Source organism: Mustelus asterias, chromosome 1, assembly GCF_964213995.1.
Source record: "Mustelus asterias chromosome 1, sMusAst1.hap1.1, whole genome shotgun sequence".
NCBI lineage: Eukaryota > Metazoa > Chordata > Chondrichthyes > Carcharhiniformes > Triakidae > Mustelus > Mustelus asterias.
In genome coordinates, this window is record NC_135801.1 from 82855180 (window position 1) to 82877309 (window position 22130).

Genomic DNA, 22130 nt, shown 5'->3' on the forward strand with positions numbered 1-22130 from the left:
TGTATTGCCCGACAATGCTCATCGCTATCCGCAAATAGCGATGTGCTTCTCAAATAATTAATATTAGAACCTCAGCCATATACCTTGTTCATACGGAGGTTCAGTGAAAATATTGATCTGATCAGAAAGATGCAAGTTTGATCCCAGGGCTGTTGTATCCTAGGAAGTATAGAAAAATTGATTACAATTTTTCAATTCTCCTTGGACATGGAACTGCTGCCAGAGGACTGAAAGATTTATGGAGTCTATATGGATTTTGGCAAAGTTTTTGACAAGGTCCCGTCGAGAGAGAGAGACCAAGCAGGGGAAGAACCACACAAAAGTAAATGTGCAAAGGAATTGAGGGGAAAGACACCATTGAGCAAATAAGATGCAGAATGAATATAACATGAAACAACCCATCTTCTATTTCATAAAACTTATAAATAGTATGTAAATGATTGAGGATTTAATAAACTCGACCTGACAATATGTGGGGCTGAATTCTTTCAATAAATGACTGTTATCCCCAGTGGGAAAAGCGATAAGATTCCCACTGGGTGGATCAGCACAATACAGATCACGATTCATCCAAACTTAGTAATTGTTGTAGAGCTTGTGAAGGTAGAGCCGGCAAAGTGATGTGTGGGACTGAAAGACATCGGCAGGACTGGCTCCCCAGAGATCCGGCTGCCATTTCTAAAGGGCACCTTGATCTCAAAGTTAAGTTGAATTTACAGTAAATCCGTTCTGTGATGAATTAGTTCAATTCATCCAAACTATTGGTGGAAATGCACCAGTTGGCTTAAGTGTCTCTCTAGCTAGGAAGTAGAAAGTCCCGGGTTCCTGTTCCTGTGCACTTTCTTGGAGGATGGATGCAGATGGTTGTTGGGTAAAAATAGGAACAGGTTCAATGTAATCATTTCACATGCTGGAATAACTTGTTGATACTCACTGTCACGACTCAAATGTGAAGTGTGGTCTCATTGACCAATGCTGGAAAGTTGCCACTGCTCGTGAATTGATGCCTCTAGAATATCAAATAAAATGTCTAGAATCTGGACAATCATCAGGCTGAACCTTACTGAGACAAAGATATGATTTATTTGCAGGAATGATGCAAAAACTGTGAATGTTATTACAACAGCTTGCTTCTCAAAAGTGACCAAGGTAAGGAGGAATTGATATATTATTGTAATAGAACATGAAATGATTTACCATGAGTGGCAGGACAATTCGAGGGGAATTCTGAAGAATGGAACCACACCCTTGAGATTTATCAATTAAATAAAAGCAACAGACATTTACTGCAAAGGAATTTCTCCAAAATTGTCATGAATTAAGTAGCAGTGACCATTTAATTTAACAAGATTGCGCTAAACGTTGTCAATGAAATGAAAGAAATAAGAAAAAAAGAAATAGGAGCAGGAGTAGACCACATCATCCATCGAACCTGCTTTGCCATTCAGTATGATCATGGCTGATCCTGGGTTTCAACTCCATTTGCCGACCTGATCCCTATATTCCTTAATTCCCCGAGAGATCAAAAGTCTCTCTATCCCAACCTTAAATGTATTCAATGAGGGAGCATCCACAACCTGTAGATTAGATAATTGCGAATTCCAAAGATTCACAATCTTTTGAAGTAATTTCTAATTACTTTGTAATAAGCACAGTATAGTTACCCAGAACTTATTAATGAACGTTGTTAAATTAATTGTTCAACAGTGGAGAGAAAAGCCAGGATAGTTTTTTTCAAACATCGGCCCAGATTTTGTGGTCAGTGGTGAAGCGACAATGCTTACCGCTATCCTCGCATCAGCTGCCCACAAAGATCTAGTGATCTCTGACATGGATTTCCCCTTTCCTGACATCTGATGCCAAGGGGGTCTTCAGGTGTTCAACAATATTGGGGCGGCACGGTAGCACAGTGGTTAGCACTGCTGCTTCACAGCTCCAGGGACCTGGGTTCGATTCCCGGCTTGGGTCACTGTCTGTGTGGAGTTTGCACGTTCTCCATGGGTTTCCTCCGGGTGCTCCGGTTTCCTCTCTCAGTCCAAAGATGTGTGGGTTAGGTTGATTGGCTATGCTAAAATTTCCCCTTAGTGTCCTGAGATGTGTAGGTTAGAGGGATTAGTGGGTAAATATGTCGGGATATGGGGGGTAGGGCCTGGGTGGGATTGTGGCCGGTGCAGACTCGATGGGCCAAATGGCCTCTTTCTGCACTGTAGGGTTTCTATGAATAGTGATGTTATCAGGATAAGCAGCCAACCAGATTGAAATTTTCCCACAGAGAGCAAACCAGGAAGCAAAATGCTCTGAATTTTAAATGAAAAATTTCACAGATAGCAAAATAAATGTTTGAGACGTGTTTTAATTTGATTTTCAGAAAAAAAGGTGCAGTTTGTATACTTTAACTTCATACTTAGTTGAAGTGAGGCTGTGAATAACAGTTTTTTTCTCCATCCTCCTCCACTTTGACAGGTCAAATCAATAAATCCATTTAGAATGAGGTCCGTAGCACATTTCGTTTTTAAAATTCAGGCATTTCCTCACATATTGCAAACCAAAATGAAGATGCTGATTTTAGTCCTTCAAGTAGAACTGGTTATTCATAAATATGTAAACTGGTGGGGGAAGGAGATCAGATTAAGCGCAGTATTTGTATTTTTATGTTGCTGTTTCTCTTTTAAGCGGTCACTGACTTTTCCACAAACAGAAGGGGGGAGAAAACCCATAATCTGTTAATTAGCCAACAGTTATAAACTGGAGTGTCATGGGGTCTATTTTATCTGAGACTTCCTTCTGTATTGTGAAAACTGCCATTTTCTACTGATTCAGAGGTGAGTTCTGAGACTGTCTGCAAGTGAGCGATGAAAGAAGGAGGGCTGAGCAGCAGTGATATCCTGTAATTATGAGTCCTTGCCTTACCTCAGCCTGCATTCTCCACTCTGACGGATGCTTGGCTACGATTCCATGGATGCAGCACACTCTGCTATCATGAAATTCTTCCTAACCCTATGGAGTTCTAGCGTCCACAGGCAACTTCCTGGACATCACGATAAAGGTTTTTTTTTAAGCCTTAAAGCCAAACTTGACGCAAAGTGATTCAAATTTTGTACTCTCAAAAGCAGCAACAGATCCTTACTAAACAAGTAAGGATATGGAATGAAGGAAAGAAAACAATAATGAAATTTCTAAAAAGCTAAAAATCAAGAAAAAAAAGCACTACCGCTAGCTTTCAAAAGAGAGATGGCAAGACAAGCAAATTTGTGTTTAGACATCCTATAGGCTGCCACCTTAGTTTCTCCACTAAGTTGCACAATCTTATTAAGGTGGAGTTTGCTGAAGATTTGCTGGATTTGTATTCGAATATATAATTTGGAAGAGGGGCTCCAAATCCAGGGCTTTTTTCAGGGCTTCCATCTTATGAAAGGTTCCCACTGGAAAATGGCGACAAGGTTATTTCTGCTGGTTATCTTGATGGTAATGAGGGTCAGAGATTCAGAATCATCACCAAGATAAAGTTGACCTAACCTTTCTTTGAAGTGAAAGCATTTATTTTATTGGAACATGATATGAATTACCATAAGTGGCAAGTGCGACAGGCATTTGAAAACATGGTGGATATGAAATATTGTGAAATACAGCTGTGCTATTTGGCTTTGTAGCAGGTTCGGAACTAAGTGAAATTGTGGAAAGTTGCTGCTGTAGCAAAGATTAGGTGAAATGTTTATGAAAGAAATTGTGAAATGTCATCACATACAAGGTTACGGACCAAGTGCTAGAAAATGGGATTAGAATAGATAGGTGCTTCATGGCTGGTGCAGACATGATGGGCCAGAGGGCCTCTTTCCATGCTGTAAACTCTATGACTCTGTGACTCTATGACATGTGCTTGGACTTATGGCAGAAAATTTTGAAAATAAAGTAATGAATTTTTAATTTCTGAAATTCAGGGCCAGTGAGGCTGTTCAATAATAATTATGAATTTTGCATGCCTATAAAAATCCAATACACCTCATTCAAAACGTAGAACTTTTTCAAGAGTATTAATGATGTTAAACGGTCAAATTCTCATCTATTTATTGAATTCTGATTGTTCATAGGTGTGCAGGGATTTCAAAAGTGCACTAATTGGGGAAATGTAGAATCAGTGACAGTAATTTCCAGACTCTGTTTAATTGCAGAGGTGTAGAATTGTTGTCAGTGTCAGAGGGGTAATAGTGGGGAATGCTGACAAATTCACCATTATTACTGCAACAAAGTCTGGCTATTAAGTTTGCAGATACAACCAGGAGTGAGGCTGCAATATTTTTTAATTAATTTGCATTGCAACTGAGCGTGGGACTGGGAAATATTCTATGAATTAATTTTTAATTTGTTCAAAGCTAAGGCTGTATGGAGAGAGTGGCCTGAGGAAAGGGATTGAACTGGGAAGATTTTTCAGCCGTCAGTGGGACTAAACAGCAGAGCTAGTTAATTCACTGTTAGTAGCGGGAAGCTGCAATTAACATTTTTAAATTGTTGCTAAAAATGGGGCCGAGCTGGTGGCTGGACGAGAGAAATAACTTTATTCTGGTGGCTATGATCAGGCAAATAACCTTTTTGTTTATCTGCAGTGGGGGCAGACTGGATACCACAGCTATGAACATATTTTATTTGTATTTGGGGAGGGTTGGTTCTAAAGAAAAAAGAAATTGCACCCATAGAGCTGGACAAAGAACAGAGAGGGAAACCTTTTTTCAAAAAATGGAAGATTATTTTTAATTTTCCTTGTGGTAACTTCCAATGTTGGTGAATTGGCCGAGAATAGATTTTGAGCCCTGAGGTGGACCACAACAGTGCCATCTAGAGTGCACTGTGGTTAGCACTGCTGCCTCACAGCTCCAGGGACCAGAGTTCAATTCTGGCCTCAAGTGACTGTGGAGTTTGCACATTCTCCCTGAGTTTGCATGGGTTTCCCCCGGGTGCTCCGGTTCCCTCCCACAGTCCAAAGATGTGCGGGTTAGGTTGATTGGTTATGCTAAATTGCCCTTTAGTGTCAAGGGGATTAGCAGGGTAAATACAGAGGGTTATGGGGATAGGGCCTGGGTGGGATTGTTGTCGGTGCAGGCTTGATGGGCTGAATCGCCTCCTTCTGCACTGTAGGGATTCTATGATTTTAATTGTCTTGAATCCTTTTTTTCAGTGATGTTAGATTTTTGCTGGTTGGCTAATACTTTTTTCCTTTTCTTCCCTATTTGTTGTGTGGGTTTGGCTTACCGTTTTACAATTCTTTTATATTTCTTAATTCTATTGATCTCTCTTGATCTTAAGGAATCTTCTGTTAATTTTAACAACATCTTATGTTTGATTCTTTTTCCAGCTGGATCCCATTAGCTTCACTTTCCTCATTCATTTATGCTTGGTATTTCAGAACTTGATCATCCTCAGTGTTAAGTTTGTGTTCCAAATTTCAGCACCATTGTTCTGACCTTTTGAGTGGTGACTCTTTTATGGAAACAAACTACTGTATGATGGATATAAACTTCAGCATTTTATATTTCATCTTGTCACCTTAGCCTTGTAATTCAAAAAGACTTTTGTTTTTGAACATTCAGATTTTGGTTGGTGCTCTGAAATTCTTTCTGGGTAAAGATGAAGATGAAAAAAATGAGAGCGATTTGGAATCTGAGGTATGTCTGAAAGCTTTATTCTTGAATCAGATGAGGCATTAAGGACAGATTTTCAGAATGATTGGAAATAGGTAGGATTTGATTACTTAACGTATACATGCGTGATTTAGATATAAGATGAGAGGGAGTGGTGCTTTAGTATGTAGATAGTAATAAAGTAGGAAGCAAAGGAGTAATGGATGATGTGAAATAGCAGAAGAATTTGGAAGTTCAGGTTAGAAGACATTAAAAGTAACCCCAAAATAAGATTTTTTTTTCATGGGATGTGGGTGTCGCTGGCTGGGCTGACATTTGTTCAACTGAGTGGCTTGCTAGGCCATTTAAGAGTCAACCAACATCTGTGGGTCTGGAGTCATGTGTAAGTCAGAACAGGTCAGGATGGCAGATTTCCTTCCCTAAAGGGACATTAGTAAACAAGTTAGCTTAATATTTATCATAGGAAAATGTTAAAAGTTATTATTAAAGATGTTATAGCAGGGTTTAAGGCAGTCAGGCAGAATTAACATGGCTTTGTGAAAGGGAAATCACATTTAACCACTTTCTTGGAGTTCTTTGAAGGAGTCACCTGTGCTGGGGATAAAGGGGAACTGGTGGATGCATTGTACTTAGATTTCCAGGAGGCATTTGATAAGGTACCACATCAAAGATTATTGCAGAAAATAGAAGCTCATGTTGTAGGGGGTAACATATTGATATAGATTGAAGATTGGCTAGCTAGCAGGAAACAGAGGGTCACCATTGTCTTTTTCTGTTTGGCAGGATATAATGAGTGGTGTCACAAGGATCAGTGCTGGGGCCTGAACATTTTACAATATCTATAAATGACTTTGATGGGACAGACAATATGACCATGAGACATAGGAGCAGAATTAGGCCAGTCGGCCCATCGAGTCTGTTCCGCCATTCAATCATGGCTGATATTTTTCTCATCCCCATTCTCTTGCCTTTTCCCCATAATCCCTGATCCCCTTATCAATCAAGGACCTATCCATCTCTGCCTTAATGACACTCGATGACCTGGCTTCCACAGCCTTCTGCAGTAAAGAGTTGCACAGATTCACTACTCTCTGGCTGAAGAAATTCCTCCTCATCTCTGTTTTAAAGGATCGTCCCTTTAGTCTGAGGTTGTGCTCTCTGGTTCTAATTTTTCCTACTAGTGGAAACATCCTCTCCATGTCCAGTCTATCCAGGCCTTGCAGTATCCTGTAAGTTTCAATAAGATTCCACCCCCCCCCCTCATCCTTCTAAACTCCAACGAGTACATACCCAGAGTCCTCAACTGTTCCTCAGAAGATCCCTCATTCCAGGGATCATTCTTGTTAACTTCCTCTGGACCCTTTCCAAGGCCAGATATGGTTGCTAAATTTAATGACAGCACAAAAATAGGTAGGAAAGTAAGTTGTGAAGAGTACGTAAGGAGACTACGATATGACATAGGTTAAGTGAGTGGGCAAATGGAGTATAATGTGGGAAAATGTGAAATTGTCCAGTTTGGCAGGAAGATTTAGGATTACTGCTCACGTGGATGGTAACCACCATCATGGACTGGTTCGGCCAAACAACAGTCTGCTATATATCATAATTTCTGTGCAGTTCTATGCAAAAGGCAAGCGTTATCTGTTAAATAATCTTATGGACAATTTATTTTAAGGATGAAGGACCAACAACACGAGACATAACCTTGAAATACGCAACGGCAAAGAAATCTACAAAAAACAAAAAGAAGCTAGAAAAGGCTCTGAAAGTCCTAAAAGTAAGCCATTGTTTGAGCAGTGAAGTATTTTTGTTGCTGAATAATAGCTAATATGAAGATTAGTCATGCCAGCAGTTAAACTTAGAGCTGTTATATAAAGGAGGAGGAGACATGTAATTTATTAAACAAATGTGAGATTTCCCACACTAGCAATATCTAGAGTTTTCCAGGTGAAATCAGCAGTTATCTGCCAACTTATTCCCTCATTGTGTGCAACATATAAGCTTTTTTAATAACAATTAATTGACTTAACATCAAGCACTATGGGTGGAATTTTACCTTTTTGCACTGAGTGCTGGCTGAGGTGTGAAAACCAGTGTGCAGCTGGACAGCTGGCTTTTTACGCCACATTGTGCAAAAAAAAGGTGTGGCTGGAGGGTTGGAAAAAGCCAGCGACGTCAGGATTCCCCGATCTCTGATTTCAGAAAAATAGGAATCCCCCCCTCCCTTTCCCCCGACACACACGGACAACTTCCCAACCCCCCTTCCAGGAAACGGGGGAACACCCACCCCCAACCCCCTCCCCAAGATAAGGGGAATTATAAGGAGAATTCCACACCCATTGGAACTTCCCAGAGGGATCCCCCTTGGTACTGCTGTGGTGCCAGGGTACTGCCTGGGCATGTCCCCCCACCCCTGCCGCCCGGGCCTATACTTAGCTGTGTCCCCCCTAGTGGGGTCCAGCTGCCTGGTTCCCGTTTTTTAAAACCTGTTGTAAACCTCACCGACATGGCGTCATGTCGGCAAGAGGGGAGATCCCAATGTGGGGAGAGTATATGGCAGAGGAGCCCTTTGCTGTCATAATTTATTAAATGAACCTCATTATGTCACCAGCAGCGAGTGGAGAAAATCTGAAAAAGAGATTTTGCCAGCAAGATTCTAGTTTTCTGTCTCTTGCGGGATTTTGCAACCATGTTGCTGTCGCCATGGTGCAGAATCCTGGCTGTTGAGTTGTGCTGTTAGCTGGACAGTGGTTTTCATAAGTCTGGGATAGAAGTGCATCCAATTCCTGTAATTGAACTTATATTTGTTGGGGAACTTGCATGAAATGCAATGGGTCAGACTCAGCCTATTTCCTGTTGGCTTTTCAGCATAAAACTGTTCAAAATTCAGTGCAAGATGACACTAAATTAGCAGCCACATTCGGATATGTGAGAGGTACAGTATAGGGAACTGGGGATGTCACAGTCCTGCGCGATGCTTCTGAGGTTGGGGGCAGTGCATCTTGTTAAGAGTGAATTGGCTGCTTAATACTGACACCGGCTTCTCAATGGGGAAGTGTTAGATTTTCTAATACTAGAATCCCTCTCCTCAATAAGCATAAAAAGTTTCTAAATCAAAAAAGATTTACAATTATAAAATTGTATAAACTTTATAATTTGATTAAATGTTGCTTGTGCTTACTAAAGAACAATAAGCATCCAAGGTGCTTTTTATCTTTGTGTATGGGTTCCTTTCTAAAGGCCCTTAATTTTAGTTTATTAATTTATTAACTTAAGTTTCTGTTTCAATTTACTTTTTACAGAAACATAAAAACAAGAAAAAGGCAGAAGTATTTAATTTTTCAGCTATTCACCTGATTCATGATCCACAAGGTAAAAAATTAACTGCATTAAATCAAAGTCAAGTTGTGACGCGGTTAACCATTTCCAAATGAATATTCTGTCTCACCGTTTCTCCCCTTGTGGCTGATAAAACAATTGATCTCATTTTGCTGCAGTCCAAATGGCCAGTAGTTATTGTTTAGTTCTGTTCTCTAAGTAATTGTCATTATATTCATTATGTAAGTGTTATGAGTAAATACCGAGAGGCTATTTGACTGTGACGAGCACCAGAGGGGCGATTCTCCCGAAAAAATTCTAAGTGTCGAATTCACGCGAAAACTGGAGTAAATCACACTGGTTTTTTCAGTGGGAGTTCAGAAAAGAATTTCCCACACTTGGTGCACTACTGAGTGCACCAGCGTAAATCATGTTAGAAATCAGTGGGCGGGGCCTAATTCCCACCCAGGAGGCAGGCAGCATAGCGCTGAAAGGGCCACTGCGTGTGTGCTGATCTGTCAACGCTGAGATCGGTGCATGCGCAGTGGCCCCTGACTGCCAGCCTCCTGATTGCTGGCCAGCTCGATTGTTGGCCAGCCCTGTGATCCCTGCAACTCCAGCCCCCACTGACCTGATTGCTGGCCCCACGAGCATGCCCAGGACCAGTCTCGGCCCCCCCCCCCCCCCCCCCCCCCCCCCCCCACACCACCCTGCCGGAGCCCCGATCTTCCAATCCCGTCATCCCCCAAGCAGGCTGACCACTCCCACCTGATGGGCAGCCCTGATCGCTGGCCTCTCTCCCTCTGCTCGTGATCCCAAATGCAGAGTGGCATTGGCACTGCCCCATGCCCGGTGGGCAGTGCCAAGGTGCCCCCTGCGCATTGGCACTTTGCCCTTTAGGCAGTGCCAGGGGGCTCAGGCTAGCACTGCCAAAGTGCCAATGCACGAGGGGATTCCAGCAGGGTCGGGCCGCTAGCTCCCCGCAAGTGGGGAGCTACTGTAAACCCTGCTGGAGTGAAACATTCTTTGGCATACAACTTCGTGCCGCTGATGGCACCAGAAATTCGGCGCTGGGAGACATACTTGGGGTTGGACGCCCAGTGCGGATCACACTAATCCGGCCCCGCTGAAATCTCCCGCCCGCTGCACTAAAAAATCAGTAAAGCGGGATGGGAGATTCGTGCGCCACTCCTCCCGCCCCATCCCCCATATGATCCCCTGACCATGAGCTGTGTTCACATGCACGGTGTTGTGATATGGGATAGCAAATTACAACTATAAGTAGTAGCATAAGATTTGCTCATCCCAAATTCTGGAGCACTTGTGGACAACTGTATTGACCTTAATATTGCCTCAGCTGAGATCTGGGATTTTCTAAATTTATTCAATTTGTAGCACAAGCATTACCTCGGAATCATCAGGTCTCTGTGAGTTAATTTGCGTCCTGGGATTTTATCAATTGAATAATCAGCAGTTATGTACATAGGAATATTACAGTTTTAGAAATGGTACAAGGCTATTATTGCCAATAAGTTTATCCTTTTTGATGAAAATCAGTTGGTTCTATATGCATTAATTTTCCCCCAATGCCTTTTCTATTAATTTGCAGATACAGTCCTTGTCAGATGATCGAGCACTCGAATATTTGCCTCATACCTTTTGTGGTTCTAAGTTGAGAAGCTGTTAGATGCTAATGCCATAAATTAGTTACTGCCCATGTGATGACTTTAGTCCGTTCAAACTATTAGTGAAGTTGTTCCTTATAGAGAGAAAGATGTTAACTTCTGGAATAGAAATATTTTTGTTTTGACTGATTTACATTATGGATAAGAAAATGGTAGCATTCCCTTGTGTAAAATTCATGGAAATGAAAACTTGGTCAAGTTACTTAGGTCTAAATGATACAGAAACATTCTGCATCTGTCCCTAATTGGTCAAAATTTGCTTTAACCTGTGTCACTTGATGAAATTTTTATGATTCATTTTGTTGCAGGTTTTGCAGAAAAACTTTTCAAACATTTGGAAGATTCTAAGGAAAGATTTGAAGTTAAGATGATGATGATGGATCTAATATCAAGATTGATTGGGATTCATGAGGTGAATTTTTTAACCTTCATAAACAAAACTTTACAGAAATAATTCTTTGGCAGTACAATTCAAATGATGAATGCAAAGGAAACCAAGGTTCCATTGTGTTAAATAACCAAATATGCAGCACTAGCAATCATTATAGTTTAAAAAAAAGGTTAAGACGCCACAGTCCTAGATGACCCCTTTGCTCACCCCTTTGAGGCAGAGAGCTGACCGGTGGTGATTTAACCTGAGGATCACCATACCTCAGGCAAGAGGCAAGGTTGGGAAAGTCTTCATGAATAACCTCAGCCGGTGTGACAATAGAACCTGTGCGGTTGACGTTGCTCTGCATCACAAACCAACTGTCCAACCAACTGAGCTAACCGACCCCCCAATCATTGTGGTAACACCAGGCCAGTCATCAAAGGATCCTTCAGGCTTCAGTGGTTCATTAGTACTATCCTTGCCTCTGAATCAGAAGCTGTGGGTTTATGCCATACTCCAAGACTTGAGCATATGATCTAGGGTGGTGCTTCTTGTAGTAATGAAGGTGAGTCCCATTGTCAAATGTGCTATCCTTTGGATGAGACATTAAACTCAGGATATAAAAGATCTCCTACTATTCAAAGCAGAACAAAGTAGTTCTCCTGGTGCCTGTCTTCAACATTTATTCCTCGAGCAGTGCCACCAATTAATTAGTCATTTTCTTCATTGGTTGCAAGACCTTGCTGTGTGCAGATTATGTTTTGAAACAATGACTCAAAAATAATTGATTGAAACAGTCTGGGAATGTGAAAGGTGCCAAATAACAACCACTACTTGCATTTATAAGTGCATTCTATTGCACTTTTAAAATAATAAAACATATCAAGATACTTAATTGGACTGTTGCCAAGTAAAATTTAATATTGAGTCACATGAGATATTAACACAGATCATTAGAAGATAATGGCAAAATATTGTGAATGCTGGAATCTGAAACAAAAACAGAGCAGCTCTGATGGAGAGTCATCCTGACACGAAATGTTGGCTCTATTCTCTCTCCCAGATGCTGTTACATCTGCTGAGTTTTTCCAGCATTTTCAGATCTTTAAAAGATGAAGGGGACAATTCTCCTAAAAACATTCTAAATGTCAAATTCGCATATGAACTAAAGTAAATCCCGCTGTTTTTTTCAGCAGGACTTTCAAAATGAATCTCCCACACTCTGCACTGCAGAGTGCACCAGCGTGATTCACGCAAAAAAGCTGTGGGCTGAGCCTATCCCTGGTGGAGCGGCTGGCAGTATAGTGCCAAGTGGGCCACTGCACATGCGCTGATCTGTCAGCGCTGAGATCGGCGCATGTGCAGTTGCCCTGCACTGCCGGCTTCCTGATCACTGGCCAACTCGATTGCTGGCCAGCCCCGTGACCCCGTAATGTTGCCCCTCCGAATGTGTCTGGGCCAGCCACCCCCCTACCCCCAGCCTACCTCACTCCCCCCTCCCTCACCTGGATGGCCAGCCCCAATAACTGACCTCCCTTTGTCACTGCCGAGTGCAGAGTGGCAGTGGGGCCCTCCACCTCCATTCATCTCTCCTCCCCCTAGAGGCTCCACCTCTCCATTAGGCCCCACGCCCTTGGCACTGCCCAGGACCTGGTGGGCAGTGCCAAGGTGCCCCCTGGGAATTGCCACTTTGCCCTTGGGCATGGGGCAGTACCAAGGGGCCAGAGTGGCACTGCCAAGGTAGCAATGCCCAGGGGTACCCCCCTCACCCCATACCTCCTGGGGGAACTCTGGGCCTCCATGGCCCCCCATCACTCCTGCCAGTGGGGAGCTATCATAAACCCCATTGGAGTGAAGCTCTCCTGGCCGGGGACGGGGATGTGGAGGCTAGCAGGCCCGGAGACATCAGACAACTGAATAAGAGAAACAAAATAGCTGCTGGCGTGAATTGCTAACCTGTCTCTGGTAACACGTTGATCTCTTGGTTTATGAACACTATTTTCAATTGAACTTTTGTATCTTGCTCCAGATTCTCATTATAGGTATAGTACTCAAATCTGGCTACCTAAAAACTCGACATTTTTTAAACAATCCATGCAAGAATACCCCATGGAGACAAGTGCATAACTAAAAGTTTAATAATTTAAGCATTCAGCCTCCAAAAGATTTTAAATTCTCGGCTGGTTTTAGTTAGTGAATTAACCACCAATCCGCAGTACAAAGCAAAATTGCAGATGTGGCCTCTTGCCTGTAGGAGAATGAAGAATAGAGTGAATGCTTCCATGCAGTATCACGTGCCTGCCATTTCCCGTGTTCCAAGTAGTCAAAGTGACCCTTGATCTCAACGAGCTAGCTAGGCCCAACCTAGCTAGGCCCAAGTCAAACCTTAGTTACAACATGGTGCCAGTCTCACCATTAGTGCCCTGCTGCAGGTATCACTGGTGAATGGAAGTACTGTATGCCAGTTTCCTTTGTTACTGACAGGTAAGCAGCACCTAGGACCATCCATGGAAACGACATGACCTGTAGAATGAAAAGAAGCAACATAGCAGAGGCAAATAGCCAGATTCCAGGGCCAACAAGACCCATAAGATTCCAGGGCCAACAAGACCCATAAAGGAGAGATCAACACCTAGGAGCAGACATGTTGCAATATACATGAGGCTGAAACTAACTATCACCTCACTAGCACAATAGATGAGAACAAACCATTGGGTGGAGTGTATTTGCATTTTCTGAAGACTTTCGATAAGGTCCCGCACGAGGTTAGTAAACAAAGTTAGAGCACAGTGGATTGGGAGCAATATACTGGCGATAAGACTGAGAATTAACAGAGTCATATGTAGGCCAGACCAGGTAAAGATGGCAGATTTCCTTCCCTAAAGGACAATAGTGAACCAGATGGGTTTTTACGACAGAATAAGGAGGTAGGCCATTTAGAACTGAGCTGAGGAGGAATTTCTTCACTCAGAGGATGGTAACCCTTTGGAATGTTCCTTGCCAGAGGCTCAGTCATTGAGCATGTTCAAGACAAAGATTGGTAGATTCTTAGATAGTAAGTACATCAAGAGATATGGGGATGGAACAGGAAAATGGTGTTGAGGTGATCTAATTGAATGATGGAGTAGACTCAAGGGGCTGAATGGTCTCCTCTTCCTTCTATTTCTGATGTTCTTTGCCTTCAAAAACTGACAAGATCTGAAATCTGCAACGGACTTGGTCCTGAGATTGCCAGTTTTGAGACACTCTACCTTTAATGTTTTTCTGAATTTTGTGTTTAACTTTATGTTTTTGAACTTGATAAAACACTGGGGCAGCACCCTGTTGATTACAGATTGAGGCTTGGATAGTTATTTTTCAAAGAATAATTGAATGTTCGCTATATTGTATAGATTTGTAATCTTGTATTCTATTGGAGCACAAGTATTTCCCCAAAATATGATAAAACAATTTCAGGTGAGAAAACTGGTGCAAGTACGAATTGGATTGTGATCTTCCCAAACTTGGTCATTTTCTGGAAGAGGGGCAAGTTTTGCACCAGTTCTGAGAGCCTAAACATGCTGGCAAGCCTCGCTTCACAGAGATCGGGCACCGTTTTTAAAGGGTGTCTCAATCTCAACATGAAATTGAAGATCCCTCTCCCTTTGGACATTGGGTCGCCAGGGTGCTGGGGGCAATGCCAGGTGGGAACTGCCCAGCCATGTCCCCGACTACCCAGGGGCTTCAAAGGCTCCAAGCCCCTTGGCATGGCCATTATACCTGGTTTCCGTTTGTGAAGTCCAGTAGTGATTCACACCAGGTTCCTGCTGCACCTGAAGGTTGGAGAGTCCTGGGAGTAGGGAGAATCCAACTTGAAATTGGCTAAACGTATTTATATTTTAAAATGCTAATTTGGTTCCTGCGCTTGCTGGGTGGGAACCAAATTACATTGGGGCGCAGGGCTGGGAAAATACCAAAAGGGGTTCTTGCCGGAGCTAAATGTGCTAGGCCCCGCGCCTGTGAATCTCTGACCCCGCACAGCCTCAATCTGCACTGGGTGCAACACAGCCAGAAAATTGCCCTGTAATCTTAATTTAGAGTCTAGATGCCCAAGGCATTGCCTTTGCCTGGAACATTTGTATTCATGGGCTAGTGACATTTATAGCCACAAAATGAAACTTTTAACTCTTTCCTTGACGTGAAAAGGGAAAGAATAGCCTTGTGCACCGTTGTTTCACTTGTTTCTCCTTTTTCCTCCCAGTTATTCCTGTTTAACTTCTACCCATTCGCACAACGTTTCCTTCAGCCACATCAAAGAGGTGAGACTATTTCCAGTATTATTTATTTGTAGCAAAGCCATTGAATGTATTTACATGTGGGGAATTATGCTTGGAGCCCAAAGAAGTAGGGGAGATCCTAAATGAATACTTTGCGTCGGTATTCACAAAGGAGAGGGATGTGTTGACTGGGAGTGTCTCGGAGGGGAGTGTTGAACCGTTGGAGAAAATCTCCATTACAAAGGAGGAAGTGTTAGGTTTGTTAGAGAAGTTAAAGACTGACAAATCCCCAGGGCCTGATGGAATCTATCCAAGGCTGCTCAGGGAGACGAGAGATGAAATCGCTGGGCCTCTGACGCAAATCTTTGTCTCGTCACTGGACGCAGGTGAGGTCCCAGAGGATTGGAGGATAGCTAATGTGGTCCCGTTATTTAAGAAGGGTAGGAAGGATAACCCGGGTAATTATAGGTCGGTGAGCTTGACGTCCGTGGTGGGGAAGTTGTTGGAGAAGATTCTTAGAGATAGGATGTATGCGCATTTAGAAAGGAATAAACTCATTAACGATAGTCAGCATGGTTTTGTGAGAGGGAGGTCATGCCTCACTAACCTGGTGGAGTTTTTTGAAGAAGTGACCAAAATGGTTGACGAGGGAAGGGCCGTGGATGTCGTCTATATGGACTTTAGTAAAGCGTTTGACAAAGTCCCTCATGGTAGGCTGGTGAAAAAGGTTGGATCTCATGGGATAAAGGTGGAGGTGGCTAGATGGGTGGAGAACTGGCTTGCTCACAGAAGACAGAGGGTGGTAGTGGAAGGGTCTTTTTCCGGCTGGAGGCCTGTGACTAGTGGTGTTCCGCAGGGCTCTACTGGGACCTCTGCTGTTTGTGATTTATATAAATGATCTGGAAGAAGGTGTAACTGGGGTGATCAGTAAGTTTGCGGACGACACAAAATTGGCAGGACTTGCAGATAGTGAGGAGCATTGTCAGAAGCTACAGAAGGATATAGATAGGCTGGAAATTTGGGCAAAGAAATGGCAGATGGAGTTCAATCCTGATAAATGCGAAGCGATGCATTTTGGTAGAAATAATGTAGGGAGGAGCTATATGATAAATGGCAGAACCATAAAGGGTGTAGATACGCAGAGGGACCTGGGTGTGCAAGTCCACAGATCCTTGAAAGTGACGTCACAGGTGGAGAAGGCGGTGAAGAAGGCATATGGCATGCTTGCCTTTATAGGACGGGGCATAGAGTATAAAAGTTGGGGTCTGATGTTGCAGATGTATAGAACGTTGGTTCGGCCGCATCTGGAATACTGCGTCCAGTTCTGGTCGCCACACTACCAGAAGGACGTGGAGACTTTGGAGAGAGTACAGAGGAGGTTTACCAGGATGTTACCTGGTATGGAGGGGCTTAGTTATGAGGAGAGATTGGGTAAACTGGGGTTGTTCTCCCTGGAAAGACGGAGGATGAGGGGAGACTTAATAGAGGTGTATAAAATTATGAAAGGCATAGATAGGGTGAACGGTGGGAAGCTTTTCCCCAGGTCGGTGGTGACGTTCATGAGGGGTCATAGGTTCAAGGTGAAGAGGGGGAGGTTTAACACAGATATCAGACGGACATATTTTACACAGAGGGTGGTGGGGGCCTGGAATGCGCTGCCAGGCAAGGTGGTGGAGGCGAACACACTGGGAACGTTTAAGACTTATCTAGACAGCCATATGAACGGAGTGGGAATGGAGGGATACAAAAGAATGGTCTAGTTTGGACCAGGGAGCGGCGTGGGCTTGGAGGGCCGAAGGGCCTGTTCCTGTGCTGTATTGTTCTTTGTTTTGTTTATGTGATCTTTCTATATCCCCCCCCTTTTAGATGTGACCAAGATTCTTCTGTATGCAGCACAGGCCAGCCACCAGCTGGTTCCACCAGAGGTAATGATTCAATATCTAAAATGCTTCCCATTTAGATTTTTAGAAAGCATTTGCTGCTATGTTTAGTTTTTAATCTCACAATCTAAAATCTTTATATTTGAAATGTTAATAACTATTACCAATTGTAATGCAATCTTTTACCTACAAAGGTTTGTGACTACCCCCTTGTATTGCCAGGATCTTGAACTGTGCCTTAAATGTGTACAGAATTTCTCAAATAGTGAACACATTCAAGTATGTAATAGATGTCTAGTAGTGATTTAATCTGTGCAGCCACTGCTCCAGTTATTTCGCAACATACTTAACTCAAAGTTGATGTCCAATGCAGGTTGGTATTCCATTTGGAAATACTGAGGCTGTGCTGGAAAGCTAAAAGTTCCACCAGTTCTATCTATTTGTATTATGGAAATTTCATTAGCCTCAGTCAAACTAGATCTTGGTCATCTGGTATGCATGTACATTGCCAGCCATTTGCTGGTTTATCTCCAGGCATTAGGGTGTATTGTCTCAGCCAGTTCTTCTGTACTACTCACAGCTGTTGAAGAGTGCACATTAAGTGGATAGTTCCAAAGTGAAGGATTAAAATAGAACCGTAGCATCTAACAGCACAGGGGGAGGCTGTTTGGCCCATCATTGCTGCTTTTTGGGAAGAAAAAGCTATTCAATTTAGTCCCAATATCCAGCCTCTTCTCCATTATACCTGTAAATTGGTCCTGTTCAGATACATGCCCAATTGCCTTTTGAAGCTTCCTAGGGAACCTGATTCCACCAGCCTTTCAACTGGTGCTTTCCAGATCATAACTCTCTGTGGGCAAAGTCATACAGACTATACAGTGTTCTTCAATGATGTATCAATGGTGAATACCGCACAAATAGCAGCCCACCATGCTGTCTGCCCCCAGGCATTTGAGTTGAGTCCATGGAAGTCATTTGTGACGGCACTAAACAAACAAATTTATCCCCCAGGGATTGTTAAGATCTGGAATATGCGTCTTGAAAAGGCAGCGGAATCAAACAGATTTTTCCACCTGGTGACTTGTCACTTTTTTTTCTTTAATAAATGCTCTTTATTACTTTGCATAAGGACTGGACTGTTTTCTCACTGGGTTGCTCCTCACATTAATCCAAACAAACCTACACCACTTCGAGCCAGTTTTTCAAGTCGAGATACTGGTGCATATAACGTCAGCCGAGTTCGTAACAGTCACCCTTTAATTTGTACTGCTCTAAGGAAGATGATCCCAGCTTTTCCAATTTCTCCAGATAACTGAAGTCCCTCATCCCTAGTATGAGCCTCGTAAACCTCACTTTCCCCTCTTTACGGCCTTGACATCTTTATTAAATAGGATTGTACTCTATACCCCAGCTAAGGCCTACGGATTGTTTTAAAGGATTAGCAAGACTTCCTGGTTTGGTATCCAGTGTCCTTGTTCACAAAGCCAAATATCCCATCCTCTTTTTTTAACTGCCCTATCAACTTGCTCTTCCACTTTCAAAGATTTGGGAATATGACCCCTACCCCTTTACCAGTCCCTCTGCTCTTGCACTCCCTTCAAAATAGTACCATTTAGGTTATACTATCTCTCCACGTGGATTCCTCCGAAGTGTACCATTTCAAACGTATCTGCATTAAATTGCAATCTGTCATATGTCTGCTCTTCTTATCAGTCTATCCATGTCTTCCTCTGCCTTCCCATTCCCTGTCAAGTTTTGTTTCATCCACAAGGTTCAAAATTGTTCTCCTTAAACTGGAGTCTAGATCCTTTATATATAAACAAGTAAATAGTGGTCTTCTGCATATTTTTCTTCAGTCAGAAAAGCATCCATTTACTACTACTCTCTGTCCCCTAACCCTGAGCCAATTACATATCCAAGTTGCAACCTCTTTAATATCATGTGCTTCTATTTTTCTGACATCTGTTAAGTGATGCTTCATCAATATCTTTTGAAAGCCCATATGTAATATATTTTGCATGATCAGCTCTCACTGTTACTTCATTAAAATACTCAAACAGGTTAGACAGACATGATTTGTCTTTAACAAATCTATGCTGGCTGTCCCTTCTTAACGCATGCTCCCCTAAGTGAGAATTAATTTTAACCTTGACAATTGTCAACGGATAAATTGCATGTAAATTCCTCTTGCTGAAGGATATATGTTACCAAATCAACAAATATTGTGAGCATTATTAGAATTAAGAATATTGTCATTAATGTTTTATACCGTTTTCTAGATGATCCAAACAATGGTGATGACTATAGCAAACAACTTCGTCACAGACCGAAATTCCGGTGAAGTTATGACGGTTGGGTGTGTAAAATAATCATTAATTTATTATTTCCTTTAAATATATATATATGCATTTAATACAATGACCTCCATTTTTCTAAAATAATTGAATGTTGATGATCAGCCATGATCAAAATGAATGGCGGAGCAGGCTTGAAGGGCCGAATGACCTACTTCTGCTCCTAGTTTCTATAAATAAGTCCCTGGTGGCCTAGTGAGTAAATATGTTTCCTGCTGTGAGACTGAGTTATACAGATCAAGTCCCAAACTTAACCTTTAGTCCTTGTTTGCTGAACTGATCTGAAGGAACAGTGGGAGCATCATGACTGGCCTCAGTTAAACTGAGTTTGGTAATGGGCATTCAATCAAGACTTCAGTTTCTGGCCGCTGCTAACATGTGGATATTGAATGAAGTCAGAATTGGGCATGTTTGCAGTTTCAGCTTGCCCATAAAAAGTAATTCTTTGAATGAAGAACTTTAGGGCAATACAAACAATAATGGAAATCTCACTTTAACTATCATAAGACTATGATAGTATGGAAAACAGTTGTATCATTTCACGTAAAGAATTTATTAGTAAATAGCAGCAGAAATAATGGATGGGTAAGCCAATAAGTATGGAATGATTCAGAATCCTTAAGATTGACAAAGATCTGATGACTTTACAGCCCCACTATGCTTCAGGGAACCTAGTTTGATTAATGGACTAACATCTTAAAACAAATCTTTTCACAAACAGGATTAATACTATCAAAGAAATAAGTGCGCGATGTCCCCTTGCCATCACAGAAGATCTGCTCCAGGACCTTGCTCAATACAAGACGCACAAAGACAAAAGTGAGTGGTCAGATTTAAACATTTAATTTAAAAATTATTATTTTATAATGGTATTGCCATTATCAGTAACAATAGTGAATAGTGTCTTTCTTTATTTTGAATATATTCTTTGACTATTCAGATAGAAAATATGTTGAATATTCTGTTCAAATCTCCAGTTCTAACTGAATTGAGCACAAATATTTTGAGAGGTTTAACGGGAAATATGTATTTTACACTATATCCAAGATTTATCAGTCATACGGTGGTGGTACAAACTCTGGCATGGACTGTGTTTAGCTATATGAACATGCCAACCCATTGCAAAACTGATTTATTTTTGATTTGCAATGAAGGACAGAAATATGTTTCAATACAATAAAATAATCATTTTTAGTGGTTAATCAGTGGTTATTTTTGATACTGTAGGATTGAAATTCCCTTTTCCCTTTTTACCAAAGTCGAGGAAGGGTGGTGCTAGGTATTGGAATATTCTCCGCTTCAAATACCTGTTGTCAGTATTATGATCCCAGATTAGTTCTGGGCAAGTCACAGAGTAAAGTTCTTTCTGCTGTTCCCAATATTGACTCCTCGAAGAACGTTCTTTACTGCACCAGTATGAGATTTACCTTTTACTTTACCTATGAGATTTATGCCATTCCCTACACTGTTGCTAATTTGTGTCAAATTTAGGACAGTTTGTTTTAATCCTTGGTCACTGGAACTGGATTGAGACTTTCCAAGCATATTTCTTATAGGGTCCTAAAAACTGCAGATGGGGACGCATTTATCCCATTGGTCTGTACTGGATTTGAACCCAGCACTCAAGAGAATCCAAACTAGTTGTCATCAAAGATTGCTCTGAGGGAAAACAGAATTTGCTTTTTTCTCTCTCCATAATTGGGAAGCTACCGTGCTCTCCGACAGAGCATCTTATCAAGCCCACCCGCTGCCCTATCCTCATAATCCTGAACATTTAACCTGCTAATCTACACATCTTGGGACACTAAGGGGCAATTTAGCAGAGCCAATCCAGCTACCCTGCACATCTTTGCACTGTAGGAGGAAACCAGAGCACCCGGAGGAAACCCACGCAGACAGTCACCCAAGGCCGGCATTGAGCCTGGGTCCTTGGTGCTGTGAGGCAGCAGTGCCAACCACTGTGCTGAAAGGAGAAGTCACCCTTATTGGAGATAAGATATCTAGGATCAGATGGTGAAGATGCATTCTTTGTGAAGTTTTGCTTGATTACTTTTGGTAATGCGGGTACTTACAAAGAATTTCCTGTAAAGTTTAAGAGAATGTGGTAGGATCCATAATCGAATAGACTGTACATGTGGATTTGATGGGACGAGTGTCTATTTCTGAGGCCATGCATTCTTAAGTTTTTTTCTTTTCCCTAGATGTAATGATGTCTGCCAGATCCTTGATTCAGCTTTTTAGAACAATGAACCCTCAGATGTTGCACAAGAAAGACAGGGTAAGAATTTTTATAACAGACATGAAGACTTTGGAGAGGGTATAGAAAAGATTTACCGGAATCATTCCAGGAATGAGGGATTACTGTTAGCTGGATAGATTGGAGAAGCTGGACTCCGAGAACAGAAAAGACTAAGAGAGGCTTTGATAGAGGTGTTTAAAATCTTGAAGGCTTTGAATAGAATATAAAAAGAAACTGTTTCCAGTAGCTGAAAATCCTGCCCTACAGTCTTGAACATGCCAGCGAAGGGAGATTGTGTTAGCATGTCTTAATTGTAATCGACATTGGAACCTTCCAGAAACTGGCCAGCTTATAATACCAGACGTAAGGTGACCTGAGGCAGCATAAGTAAA

The 22130-nt window shown here is 42.1% G+C and overlaps 1 protein-coding gene across 2 annotated transcripts in view; it reads left to right on the forward strand.

Annotated features, from left to right (window-relative positions):
- sdad1 (SDA1 domain containing 1) overlaps positions 1–22130 on the forward strand; it is a 45305-nt gene that overhangs the window by 13915 nt on the left and 9260 nt on the right. For both annotated transcript variants that reach the window (XM_078214166.1, XM_078214176.1), the window contains exons 6-15: positions 1092–1149; positions 5583–5657; positions 7309–7410; positions 8936–9005; positions 10945–11048; positions 15250–15307; positions 17132–17190; positions 19425–19501; positions 20221–20318; positions 21701–21777. In XM_078214166.1, the coding sequence (XP_078070292.1) occupies positions 1092–1149; positions 5583–5657; positions 7309–7410; positions 8936–9005; positions 10945–11048; positions 15250–15307; positions 17132–17190; positions 19425–19501; positions 20221–20318; positions 21701–21777 (778 nt within the window). The remainder of the gene's footprint in view (positions 1–1091; positions 1150–5582; positions 5658–7308; positions 7411–8935; positions 9006–10944; positions 11049–15249; positions 15308–17131; positions 17191–19424; positions 19502–20220; positions 20319–21700; positions 21778–22130) is intronic.